The sequence below is a fragment of the Emys orbicularis genome, chromosome 22, assembly GCF_028017835.1.
Source record: "Emys orbicularis isolate rEmyOrb1 chromosome 22, rEmyOrb1.hap1, whole genome shotgun sequence".
Classification (NCBI taxonomy): domain Eukaryota; kingdom Metazoa; phylum Chordata; order Testudines; family Emydidae; genus Emys; species Emys orbicularis.
Genome location: NC_088704.1, coordinates 11,054,074 through 11,067,752, shown reverse-complemented (window position 1 = coordinate 11,067,752; position 13,679 = coordinate 11,054,074). Strand labels below are relative to the sequence as shown.

The following is a 13,679-nucleotide window of genomic DNA, read 5'->3' as shown; positions in this document are numbered from 1 at the left end:
TTGTAAAATTAGTGTGATACCTCATAGTGGTCTTGTGCAGCTCAATTAACGTTGGTAAAATGCTTTGAGCTCTTCTTATGAAAGTCACTAGAGAACACAGACTGATTTTTTTGTAGTATATTGCATTAACAGTTCATGATACATAAGCTTTTTGAAGGCCTGTATCTTATAAGACTGTAACAGGTACCTGTGTAAGTATAAATATTTGTTACATAGGTTCAAGGAATATATTGTACTGTAACTGTGTAGAATAAAGTGGATCAGGAACATTTGATGGCTTTGTCTATTTCAGTTGCTCTCAATCTTTCCAGACGACTGTACCCCTTTCAGGAGTCTAATTTGTCTTGCATACCCCCAAGTTTCACTTTATTTAAAAACTACTTGCTTACAAAATCAGACATAAAAATATAAGTGTCCCAGCACACTTTTTTACTGAAAAATTGCGTACTTTCTCGTTTTTACCATGTAATTATAAAATAAATCAATTGGAATATAAATGTACTTACATTTCAATGTATGGTATACAGAGCATTATAAACAAGTCGTATTAAATTTTAGTTTGTACTGACTTCACTAGTGCTTTTTATGTAGCTTGTTGTAAAATTAGTCAAATATCTAGATGCTTTGATGTGCCCCCGGTACACCTCTGCTTCTTCCAGGGGTACACTGGTCTATTTGAACTAACTTAGAATAGCTACAGATGTTTAGCAAGAACAATTATTATGGTTATACTGGAGATTTTCAAATGTAGTGCTTCATATAATCATATGAAATTGTTGTGACTGACCCTAGTATTTGTGTAAAAGGGGAGTTAGTTTGAACATTAAAGATTTAGCTTTGTTGAGATCACATCATATGAAATATAGTGCAAATGATTAGTAACTATCTATATACTATCTATTTTATACTTTTTCATTGCTGAGTATCTCCTTGGCACTAGATAAAAGATTTTGCAGGGTTAAGTGATAGTCTTACCCTGGCTCTTGCCTTAGGAAATATCCCAAAGAACCAGTGAGGGTGAAAGGATTTTACTGTTAAAGGCCGGGCATGTATGTCACTTCTCACAAAGGAATTACGGTTCTTTAGGGACTGTACAGTTCAGAATGTGTCCGAAAATAGATTCATGGGTATTTAAATACTTGAAATATTTTCCATTTAACATGACCAGATATAATTGACATTCCAGATAATTAAGTCAAATTTTCTGTCCCTCCAGAAGGGATATTAAAAATGTGGTGCTAAAAAGTTCAGTTAGGGTAGCATTTTTTTCTGAATGACAAAGAAGCTGCCTGTGCTACAAAATGTGGTCAGTGTGTGAGAGGAGACATATTGTATTTCTAATCTTTTTAAGAGGCATTGAGCCAGGTTTAAATTTCACACACACTACATCAGAAGTGATACTGAACAGATGTCAAAAATAACATTTAAAATTTAAAAGTTGACCTTGTCACATATTATATGTTATGTACAGAATACTTTCATTGTGGTAAAGATGGTTGTATAAGTTAATTTATAATTATATGAAGCCCCCTATTTATACCATTGTTCCTTGTTTTTCCTTTTTATAAAAGTTTTGATGATTTTTGATTTGTTAGGTTTACATGCACACAGCAAGCTCACAAACTTACTGATGTAAAAAACAGACTTTTAAAAAATCTCTAATAGAGTTCCAGAAAACTACATGTAAGCTGATTACATTCACATAAAATCCACTATATTACCTGTTCACCTGATACATAGATCCTTAATATCAAAATTAATTTCAAGGTGGAAAGTCATATGCTAGAACTAAAGAACAGATTTTACGGCATGTGAAATTGATATGATACAAGCTCTTCTTTTTTTTTTTATTAGATCTACTAAGGATTCCTCCTGTTTCACAGTTGTTTTGAACAACCTTCGTGTATTTTTAATATTTGACTGGCTGCTGCTTGTTCATGACTTTCTACATACACCCAGTGATGTTAAAAAGCAAGATAATCTGACTTCTTCCCGTCAACGCAGTTCTAGCTGTGAAACAACTGTAGTTCCGAAAACAGTGAAGAGTGGAGTAGTTACAAAACGTTCTTCTCTCCAGGTGACTACTGAAAAACAATTGGAAGTCAAGATTAATGTAACAGGTAAATACATACTGTTTTACGCTTACACAAATGAGAATAGAGACTGTTTGCCTTTAGGAGCTGTCAAGTTTACATTCCTCAGAATAATGCTGAAGCAGAGTAAAGTCATGTGCCTGGTGGATGGATAATTAAGAATCCTCTACTAAAAATTTTAAAAACAGTATAAATGAAGTTTTCAAGTTTCACAATTAAGTATTTTTCATTTATTTTGGTCAGGTACTGAATTTGTGGTAGTTGAAGATATGTCTTGTTTTGATACCAATGCAATTATTCTGAAAGGAACCACTGTCCTCACATACAAGCCCAAATTGGTGGATCGTCCTTTCTCCGGTAGTTTGTTTGGCATTGAGGTAAGATGAAACTTTTTGGATTTTATAAGCATTTATTCTAATGTTGGATTAACGGAGTAAAATGCTCTACTATTAAACCTTTGATTGAAATGCAGTGACAAATAGAATATATTAAAAATTGTCTCTGAAGTGCTTTGTTACCGTAGCCTGTTTAATTTCCTTATCAAATGTTCTCAACCTATTGCAGTATAAAGGCCATTTCTGCACTGCTCCTGCCACAGTGTTAGAGTACTTGGCTGGAAACTCACCAAACTGTCAGTCAGGTACATCTTCTCAATGGGCTAACCTTTAAACTTGAATTTGCAAAGGACTGTTGTCTGCAGTGGTATTGCTCAGATATTTTTTTTCAGGTGTTCAGTGATTATGTAGGTCTTTGATTTTTATGTTAAGCTTTGTTAATATATACCTGTGGAAATTTCACTTCTGAACACCTATATATAGTATGAAGTAGGAAACTCTTGTATCTTTAATTTGTATATATTCAGTTTGCATACTAGCTTTGGAGAGGTTGGGGGATGTTGCTAACCTTGCAATAGCACTGATTCCAACTGTTTACCACGGAATAAAATATAACCTTTGTATTTGAAGCTAGTTGATCTGAGTTTTGATTCCCCAGATACATGAGGGTTATAGATTTGGGATTCCTCTTTAAAAAATTATATATAAAATTCCTGTATATAAGACCTAGAAATGCTGTTGGATAAAATATTTGCGATTCCTTTCAGACTTGGGATTTGGAAAGTTTTGCCAATCTAATAGTTTCTTTTGTCATAATGATACTGTGATTGAAACACCTTTACTAAACTGTTGGGTGGATATAAGAGCCTTTCTCATCTAGGTCACCGGTTCAAATCCAGGTCACGTGAGGAGTGAGGGTTAGTTCTGAAGAAGTGCATCTGAAGAAGTGAGGTTTTTTACCTACGAAAACTTATGCCCAAATAAATATGTTAGTCTTTAAGGTGCCACCGGACTCCTTGTTGGTTAGTTATCTGATGGCTACTGGTTGCATACTTGAAATTGTTTGGTTTCAATCTACTTTGCAGTAGGTAAATGTCCATGTGAAAAAAATCACCACTACAATCGACACTAATTGGCCACTTTGTTGATATTTTCAACAGAGACCAAGAATTGAATGGGCCATGAATACTGAACCAATTTCTTGCCTACCCCCCACTTACCCAAAGTGGCTCCTATAGATCCGGCATTTTGGTGGGGTATTGGGGGAGAAGCTTGCCTTGCCATTGTCTTTGTCATGTTTTGTGGGTGACATAGATTACTTCCATGTCTAGAGGACCTTAATTCAGCCCCCTTTCATAAGCCCTAAATTCAGACAAAAATCTTTAAAATAATAATCATCTTGAGCTCTTAGTTACATAGTTTCTGTATGAAATGGTGTCAGTGAATTTAAGAATTAAAGTAAAAGGGAAAGACTTAGGTTTTATCAAATCTATTTTTAATTATCTGCTCCCTCTCCACAGATACCATAACCCCTAAAAAGGGGAGTTGAGAGACCTTCATTTTGATTTGCACTCATTTCAATCATTTAGGTTTTTTCATGCCGACTGGGAAATGAGCAGGACACAGCACTGTCCATCATTGATCCTGTACATATTCAAATGGAACTTGTAGGGAATTCGTCCTACCCTAGTGGCTCAGGACTGTTGGATGCATTCAATAGTGAAGATTTCCCACCCATTCTAGAGGTAAGATCAAAGAAAGTGACAAACAAATTTTATGTGCATTGTCATAATAATATAGAATACTTTATACTGGTACATCACATTTGGGAATTCAGAATAATGCTTTGTCATATACATAAGAAAACAATAAGACAAAATTGTTTTTCAAAATAAAATGAGGAGGCAGACAACCTGGAAACATATTTTTAGTGGTAAGGATAGTGATTTCTGGTGGTAATTTTAGTGGTATTAGCTACATTAATTTCAGAGATCAGTAGAGAAAAAATAACTTGTGACAAATAGCAAGAGATGTCCCAATATAGCTTTTTGGGTCTTGGCCATAAGTTTAGTAAAAGAAGAACTTTATTTTTCTGTAGATCTTCTTTATTAACATTTGCTTGTAGGAAATAAATTTAGAGTTCTCCCCACCCCCTTTAAATCCAAACAAAAATACCTCTCATGATTGCGGATTTTGATTAATTCCTTTCTGGACAGGAGCATACTAATATCTAGGGTTCTTCAGTATGTTCAGATGGTTTATCCTGTAGTTGGATATTTAAAATTACTACATTATTGGTTAATGACAGAAACTTGGCATTTTTAGTAAGAAGGCTTTGAAACGAATATAAACATCTGATTTTGATATGGTTATTCTTACCTTCATCCTGGCAGTGTGTTGCTACAATATATATAACATGCAAAAGGGAAATGAATGAAAAACTGTCAGTTTAAAAGCTTTAATCATATTGGATTTTTAAATTTCATTTAGATTCAATTACAAGCACTGGACATCAGACTATCCTATAATGATGTTCAGCTGTTTTTGGCCATTGCAAAGTCCATCCCTGGGCAGACCAGTGCTGCTGTGCCTGAGTCCTGTGTCTTGGATACCGACACTGCTGCTAATAATCTTTCCAATTCATCTTGGGAAAATGAGACCTCAGCATCAACATCTGAAAACAGAGACATATCTAAACATGTATTGGATCCTGTTCTTGGTATGCATTCAACTATTAGACTAAAGCCATTTTCCATGCCTTAAGGAGGCTTCTGCAGAGTAAAGCCAGATGTAATTTTTAACAAAACAGATGGTTGTAGCTTGATTATATAAAATTTGATATGGTGATGGATGCCATCAAGTAGTGATGAAACTTTCATTCTGCTTGTAATGTGAAAATAGAATAGTCAATGTTAGTCTTCAGTCAATTTTAATCAGTATTTGCCTTCCTACTTCAGCAGAATGCAATAATGCTTAGGTTGCAATCACTGCAGGGGAATACTATCTTTTTAAATTGTTTCTATTGAGAATTATAATTAAAAATAATCATCACCAGCCTCTCCCTCCCCGCTAGCAACATTTCACTGTTGTTAAAGTTTGTTTCTAAAATTTGAGTGTAGTTAGGAGTATAACTCAACACAAACAAGGAAATACACAAGAGTGAAATAGGCTCTGTCTTCTCTACTACAGTACTTAGGCATTATGGGGGAGATGTGAAAGTAGATGAGGAATGCCCCACAGCATAGAAGGATTGGATGTATGGACTAAAGAATCGTTAGTACAGAATAAAATTAAGTGCATACGCTAAAATTATCCTACTGGAATTGAGATCTAGCTTGTGCTCTAACACACAAACATTAAACAAAATATAATGTTTGGCCGAAACACATCCCTGAATCCTAATGCTTTGTTGTTGTTGTTTAAGTAGAAATCTTTTATTTTTTCAGAATTTATCCACTTGTAGAGGGAAACTAATTTTTGAACAATAATATATTTCATTTTAATAAAAAAAGTAAATAAGAAAAGCAACTAATTCATATTGGGGACAAATGTTTGGCTAAATGTTTCTTTAATGACAGAGGTACAGTTGGCTCGACTTCAGGAACTTGGATTTGGTATGGATGATTGTCGTAAAGCTCTCTTGATTTGCCAAGGTAATTCCAAATAATTTTTTCTATTACTTGCATTTATAGTTTTGGTAAATTAGAGCCTGGCTCTTAATACATCAAAACAGACAAATTAGCAGTCATTTGATATATAGACAATAGAAAGTAGCTATTTTCCATCCTGCAGTCGTCAAAAAATAGTCATCTTAACTAGATCCTTTAAATATTCTCATTCTCTTACTGCTAGTTCTTCCCTGTCTCCTAAATATTCTTCTCTTTTGAGTGTGTCTCTGAATGATATATCTTACTTTAAATATATTACCATAGTGTCTTTTATTCAAGTTACCACTTAGCATGATTGCAATTTCCCTGTAGCTGTTACATGAATCAAGTAGATTTTCTCCCACCACATCCTACATTTTTTTTTTTTTAAATCTAGAAATTCTCATCAGTTTCTACATTGCACATGTTTCTTACTTGCACCTACTACTTCCCCGTTACACACACTGATCTTCATGCTCTTCATTTCTTCTTGTTAAATGGTTTGCTTTCTTTACTTACTTTTACACACAAAACCTGGAAAAGAAATTAAAGCTTAAGGCACAAAATTCTCTTTTGGTTTGTTTCTTCAACATTGTCATTCTCCTTCTCATTTATAGTCAGTCACATTTTGTTGCTTCTCAGTATGACACCTTAAAAGATCACTTTGTATTGATAAAAAAGAATGCCATTGTATTTCGTAACCTTAATCTCCCTTGTTTTCCTTAAATGAAACAAACAATATACCACTTCTACATTTTCTTACAACTTTTTGGTTTTGTTGGGAATTCATTTGATTCCTTTTCAGGGTAATTTTGTATGAATATGTTTTATTGAAATAATGTGCATAGCAAATGGCTTGATTGTTTGCTTATTTCTTTTAAGGCCAGTTGAAAAAAGCAGCAAGCTGGTTGTTTAAGAATGCCGAACCTTTGAAATCCCTTTCGCTAGCCTCTGGACGTCGAGATAGCCAGGGGTCTGTGCCGATTCAATTGATCTCTGGGGTGGAGATTAAAGCAGAAAGCATATGCATTTGTTTCATTGATGACTGCATGGACTGTGATGTTCCCTTAGCTGAGTTAACCTTTTCACGTGAGTATTTTTCTTAATTGTCCTCTAATCCCTTCCCTAATTTGAAGAATTCCTCTGGGCCACCTATTTATGTCCATAGCTTGGGTTTCCCTTTGTTAGGGCCAGATAAGATTTTTGAAACTGTTGGTGTATATGATTTCCACAAAGGAATATGTGTGAGCAAATGTGTCAGTGCACAGCACAAAAATAAGGTGTTATTGATGAAATTATTTTAAAATTGCATAGCGGAGGTGTTGCTATTTATTTGTATTGTGGTAGTGCCTAAAAGCACTAATTTAGATCAGTGCTCTGCTTTGTTAAGTACTGAACAAAATCATAGGAAGCTGCTGCACCCATCCCCTTACTTGGAAGTAAGCAGAGAGCCTATAGGGAATGGAAAAAAGGGTTGATCAGCAAAGACAGCTACATCATGAAGGTGAGAAAATGTAGGAATAAAGAGACTTTTAAAAAGTCAAGCTGAATTAGGTCTTGTCAAGGAAATGAAAATAAAATAATGAGGTTTTTTAGTTCTATAAATAAAAAGAGAATAAGGAAGGATGAGGTGGAGCCACTCTGCAGTGTGGATGGAAAAGAGATTAAAGATAATTTAGGTATGACCTCAAAACTAAATGAACACTTTGTTTCAGTTTTCAGTAGGCATGATAATAGGGAACAGGTGCATGAAGGCAGTAGAGCTGATAGAAACAAGTGTCTAGAAATGGAAATTACCACATCTGAGGTGGAAGAAAAACTTAAAGAGCTTAGTGCACTCAGATCAGGGGGACCGGATGATTTCCATCTAAGAATACTGAAAGAACTGGCTCATGAGATTGCTAGTCTGGTAGCAAGGTAGTATCATATGATTGGAGAATAGCTAACGTTGTACCTATTTTAGAAAGGGGAAAAAGTGATCTTGGCAATTTCAAACTTGTCAGTCTGACCTCAGTAATACGCAAGGCATTAGAACAAATTGTGAAGGAAAGGATAATTAAATGGTAAGGGGTATTTAATGCAAAATGGGTTTACCAAAGGTAGATTGTAGTCTAACCTGATTTCCTTCTTTGAGAAAATAACTGATTTTTTTTAGATAAGGGAAGTACAGTGATCTAATATATTTGGACTCCAGTAAAGAATTTGAAAAGGTACCACATGGGAAATTATTAGTTAAATTACGGATCAGTACAAAAACTGTAAGATGGATAAGGGCTTGGCTAAAGGGGAGAAGGCAATGGCTTGTGCTGAAGGATAAACTATCAGACTGGAGGGTGGTTACTAGCAGAGTTTCTCAAGGATCGGTCTTGAGATCATTCCTATTCAATATTTTTATTAATGACCTTGGCACAAAAACTAGGCATGTTAATGAAATTTGCTGCTGATACAAAGTTTGGAGGCATCGTCAATACAGAGGAGGAACGGAATATTATACAGGAAGATCTGGATGACTTTGAAGACCAAGTGACATAAATTGGATGAAATTAAATTGTACAGAGTGCAAGGTCATGCACTTAGAGTCTAATAATAAGAATTTCTGTTACAAGCTGTGGACTCATAATTTGGCAGTGAGAGAAGAGGAGAACTCGGTGTGTTAGTAATGGTCCTGTGATTGATGAGTCACCAATGTGATGTGGCTATGGAAAAAGCAAATGCGATCCTAGGATGTATGAGGCAAAGCATTTTCAGTTGCGATATAGACGTGTTAATGCCTTTGTACAAGGCACCAGTAGAACCTCATTTGGAATACTGTGTGCAGTTCTGATCACTCATGTTCACGTTAGATGAACTTAAACTGGAACAGGTGCAGAGAAGAGCTACTAGGATGATCAGGGGAATGGAGGGCTTCTCTTATGAGAAGAGACTGGAAGAGCTTGGCTCGTTTAGCAGAAAGAAGACTGAGAGGGGATGTGATTGTTCTCTAGAAATACGTGGGGGTAATTAAATACCAGGAATGGTGAGGAGCTATTTAAGTTAAAGGACAATGTTGGCACAAGAACAAATGGGGATAAACTGGCCATGAATAAATTAAGGCCAATAGGAGTTGTGTGGGGCTAATCAACTTAATTTGTTTTAAAAAAGAGCTGGATAAATTTGAGTGAGATTGTATGACAGAGTTACTTGTGATGGATGGTAGGGGGCAGGGCCCTCAGCAGCCCTGGGGCTCACTTCCGGTTTATGTCACATGTTTCAAAAAGCTCATGCTTCAGGGTTTCAGCTAGCCACCTGCAGGTATCAGGATGGGATTCCCCTCCCCCCAATATATTCTGTCCCTCTGAAGCATCCGGGATGGCCATGTCTGGAGATGTGATAATGGATGGGGTGGGCCAGGGCTCTGAGATGGCACTGAGCGTTTTCTCTGACAGGTTCTTGGCTGGCTGGTTCTTGCTCACATTCTCAGGGTCTAACTGATCGCCGTATGTGGGGTTGGGAAAGAATTTTCCCCCAGGTCAGATTGGCAATGACCTTGTTATATATATGCCTGCCTTTGCAGCATAGGGGCGCTGGTCACTTGCCAGGATTAACTGGATATATCTCACTTAATCATTTTCCTACTGCTGCTGTGGCCTCAGGCACTGGTGCCCATCAGTCTGTCCTATTCTGTGCCACTGCAAATAATAGTCTAGTCTCCTATGGGCTGCAATGCTTTGGTGTAATTTCAGTGGTTGAGTTTAGTGTGCGGGTTCTTGGGGGGTAGTGGTAGCGGCCTGTGATATAGAGAAGATCAGACTAGATGACCCAATGTTCCCTCCTGGCTTTAGTCTATGACTTGTGATTTCAAAATGCTTTCATTGTGATAGAATAGATTCTTTTTTCACTAAAGAGAGCCTACTTTTCTTTTATCAAAAGTAATCAGACTGGTTTAAGTATGGAGTTTTCTCTTGCATCCTTGCTATTTTTAATTTTATTTTACTGTGTACCCTTGGCTGTAAAATCTGACTCAAGGTTGTGGGAGGCTGTGTTCCATTAAGAAGTAGATAATTAAGCCTTTTATTAAGGAAGGAAGCTAAATAACTGTCTGTCTTGACCTCTGGCAAAAGTGACTCAAAGTGTGTTTTGCATAGATATCACACACAGGAAAAGAAAGGAACATTTCCTCTATTAAAGTAACCTATAATTATGTCTTTTGGCAGATTACCTTGCGGGGCTCATAACGTTTACTTTTTTTTTTTTTTTTTTTTTGATCGCTGGTCCAGGACAAAGCTTGGGAAGTTTATTGGTCCTGGTAGTATTTGTACTAGTCTCTTGAAGTGTTTCTGTCTATCTCTTGAAGTTTTAGAGGTATTGGACCTCAAAATTCTATCCTGCTGACTACGTTTTGTTGTTCCCCCACCTCAATTGCAACAGGATTCCAGCACCAACTATCTTACAGGTTGCTAAAGATAGAGATGAATGGTTTACGCTACTTTAAATCTTGTATTCCTAGATACTTGCAGATAGTATTTAGTAATGGTGTTTAGTTTTAATAGCTATCAAGATACCAGCTGCTAACTTCATGTTTAACTGAAATGTGAAGCAAAAAGATGGTAATCAGTTGTACACTATTTTTTAAAAACTAGGATTGTTTTTTGGGCAATTTGTGAATGCTGCCAATCAGTGCACTTTCACAGTTTACCAGTTGTATGCAGCATTTATTTCTAGTCTTGTTCGTTCTCAAGATACTAAACTTTAGGACCATCTGTTAAGCCCTCAAAGTTAGCTGTTTGGCACTGATTCAGAACCTGTGTTACAATACTGTCGTGGGTTTTGTTTTGGTGCCTTCTGCCATATTATATTTGGAGAAGTGACCCTTGTACTTTTTGTTTAATCTGACCAAAAAAAAAAAAATTGCCAATCTGTGAAAATTTGAGGAGTCTCTTAATGATCTTCAGTGGAGCAGCCCGCTGTGTTAGAGTAGATTAAATATATCTGAGAAACTATGATAATCATGAGGGTTTTATTCTGGTACTGGGATGGAAGGCGGTGGTATCAGAGGCAGATTACAAGCTGTGGGGCTGGGACTGTGTCCACCTCGGTTTGTACAGCATATAGCATAGTAGGGCCCCTGTCCTGATGTGGGCCCTTGGGTGCGGTAACACTATAATCCTTAATTATCTGTACATCACATTGTGTGATTTAAAGAAAATTGTCAAGTGTGTTGCTTTGTTTCTACTGTTCAGTATTTTTTATAAAATTCTTCATTGCTTAAGGCAACTTTAAATTAAGGACTCAGTCATATATTTTTCTTGTATTAGTACAATGTTTACTTTCGTTACAGGTTTGAATTTTCTCCAGCATGTGAGAGCCAGCCCTGAAGGCTATGCTCATTTTACACTCTCTGGAGATTATTATAACCGTGAGCTTTCGGGTAAATATAAAATGCATACATTGTTGTAGGAATTGGAAAGCAGTCTTGCATGCTTTAGCAGTGTGGAGTTCACTCAACGTAAATTTTACGTAAGGGGTGGGGAGGGCTTCTGTGTCAGCAAGTTGTCTGGAAGTGGAACAAAGGGGTTTCCTTAAATACACCATGATGAAAAAGAAATTTATAGACACACTATCAACATTAAAATCAAATATATTTTAAAAATCCTTACTTGTATTATTAATTACATCCTAAATAAATCTATTGTTATTTTATACTCACTTTCCTTTTTGGTATTTCATTCTCTTGTTCCAGCCTACTTAACCTTTCTTATAATACAAGAACCGTAAAGAAGACATCCAATTAAATTTTAGATCTAACATATTTAGAGCTGATAAAAGGCAAATAGGATTAGACATTTATATGGACAATGAGAACATCACAATTACTTTAGATAAGATTTTTTAAAAAGTATACAAACTCTCATAGCTCAGGGTATAAATCAACCACTAAGCGAGGGAGGAATAACTACATTTTATGCTAGTTTACAATGTTTCTACAATTTATATAAAAAACTCCAGAATTATTAAGTGTTGACAATGAAGATATCTTCAGGAATAATCTGTCAATGAAGAAGTAATTAGTTACACTAGCTAGACTGAGTAATTTCTTTCCTGGTTTTGGGATGTGTTTCATGATCTCTTGTAGTAGACATCAATTCACAGCCAAATTCTCTGCAATTGTGTGAAATTTTGCTTATTTATACAACGAGAGAATTTGGTACTCAATCATGCCACTAATTAGTATTCATTTGGGGCTGTAGTTTCTTCTAAGACCTGCCATGACTAGATAAGAATATCCGGATATATTTGGCATGGTTCCTATTTGAACAACTTCATACGATCTGGAAATTTGCTTGACTGTTGAATATAAAAGTTCATCTTGAACAGTGTTTGAAAGTAGGAGGCCTTTTCACCAAGGTTTGTCTTTACTGGACACTTACGTATGTAAACAGCTTTCCAACATGAACTTAAGATGTTTGTCTAATGGAGGTAACATTTCCTGTGTGTTCTCAGGCTGGGAGCCATTTATTGAGCCATGGCCATGCTCAGTATCCTGGCAACAACAGGCAGCCAGCCGCCTCCACCCTTCCCGTCTGAAGCTGGAAGCAAAGGCTAAACATCGTCTGGATATCAATATTACCTCTGTGTTAACTGGTGTGTATGAGAACACTCGTAGAATATTATCCAGTATAGCATACGACACTGACATTAGACATTGCTAACTGAGTCCCATCAGTGTCCTCTGACATAACCCTTGGTATAAGTTTCTTTAGATTCTTCAGGTTGTTGTTGTAGGCAAGTGCTGGTTCAGACATTCTATATTTTATCAGAGTTGGTAAAAGTGTGAAGAGTTTAATTACATATTTTACAGCATAGTGGGCATTCTTACTTTGGCCATCTGAGTTCTCTTAATTCAGATGCTAGCAGTAATTTATCTTTAATGAAAAGCAGGCTTTCATTTAAAAACTTCCCACGTTTCAAGAATTTAAAAATATTTTAGTACACTTATCAATTTTCAGCAAGCCGATTATATAATGACTACTCATTTAGTCCAGTAATGATATGTATCAATATTCTTATGGGAAGACTGAGTCATGAAGCTCTCACTTTTGATTCCACTTTAAAATCTCACAGTGACTCCTGGCCTAAGTAATAAAAAAAGCCTTGTTTCACCGTCACCTGACACTTGAGATATAGGTTCTCCTGGCCAAACAGAATGTTTGTCATAGTCTTTTTCTGCATTGATAGTGGAGAGGTGGCTATTATACACTTTTCCAGTTCTGATCGAGGTTCCAGGTATCCATGGTACAGCAGTACAAGAGTAAACTACAAAGAACAAAACATCAACAGTTTGCATTTAGCTGTCCTTATTCATGATTTTATTGAGCCAGCTAAGGATCTTTGGTTTACTCTAGGCTTGATCGCAATGAGGAAGAAGGCTTATTGTCTCCTTCAAATGCCACCTCAGGGATACATGTATTTCTTAAATTGTCCTGCACCAAGTGGTGCTGGGAGAGCAGAGGGAGCCAACGTGGGGAGTGGGGGTGGAGGACTGGAATCATCTTAGTCCACACTTTATTTTTTTCTGGGCATTCTATTAAAACTTGTGAGTGCCAGCAAACTGGTATGATTAATGT

The 13,679-nt window shown here is 36.3% G+C and overlaps 1 protein-coding gene across 1 annotated transcript in view; it reads left to right on the top strand.

The window, feature by feature from the left end:
- Positions 1–13,679, top strand: part of VPS13D (vacuolar protein sorting 13 homolog D) — a 193,845-nt gene that overhangs the window by 47,704 nt on the left and 132,462 nt on the right. The window contains exons 31-38 of the mRNA XM_065421413.1: positions 1,855–2,120; positions 2,337–2,470; positions 4,018–4,173; positions 4,919–5,147; positions 6,007–6,081; positions 6,958–7,164; positions 11,393–11,482; positions 12,556–12,696. Of these exons, the coding sequence (XP_065277485.1) occupies positions 1,855–2,120; positions 2,337–2,470; positions 4,018–4,173; positions 4,919–5,147; positions 6,007–6,081; positions 6,958–7,164; positions 11,393–11,482; positions 12,556–12,696 (1,298 nt within the window). The remainder of the gene's footprint in view (positions 1–1,854; positions 2,121–2,336; positions 2,471–4,017; positions 4,174–4,918; positions 5,148–6,006; positions 6,082–6,957; positions 7,165–11,392; positions 11,483–12,555; positions 12,697–13,679) is intronic.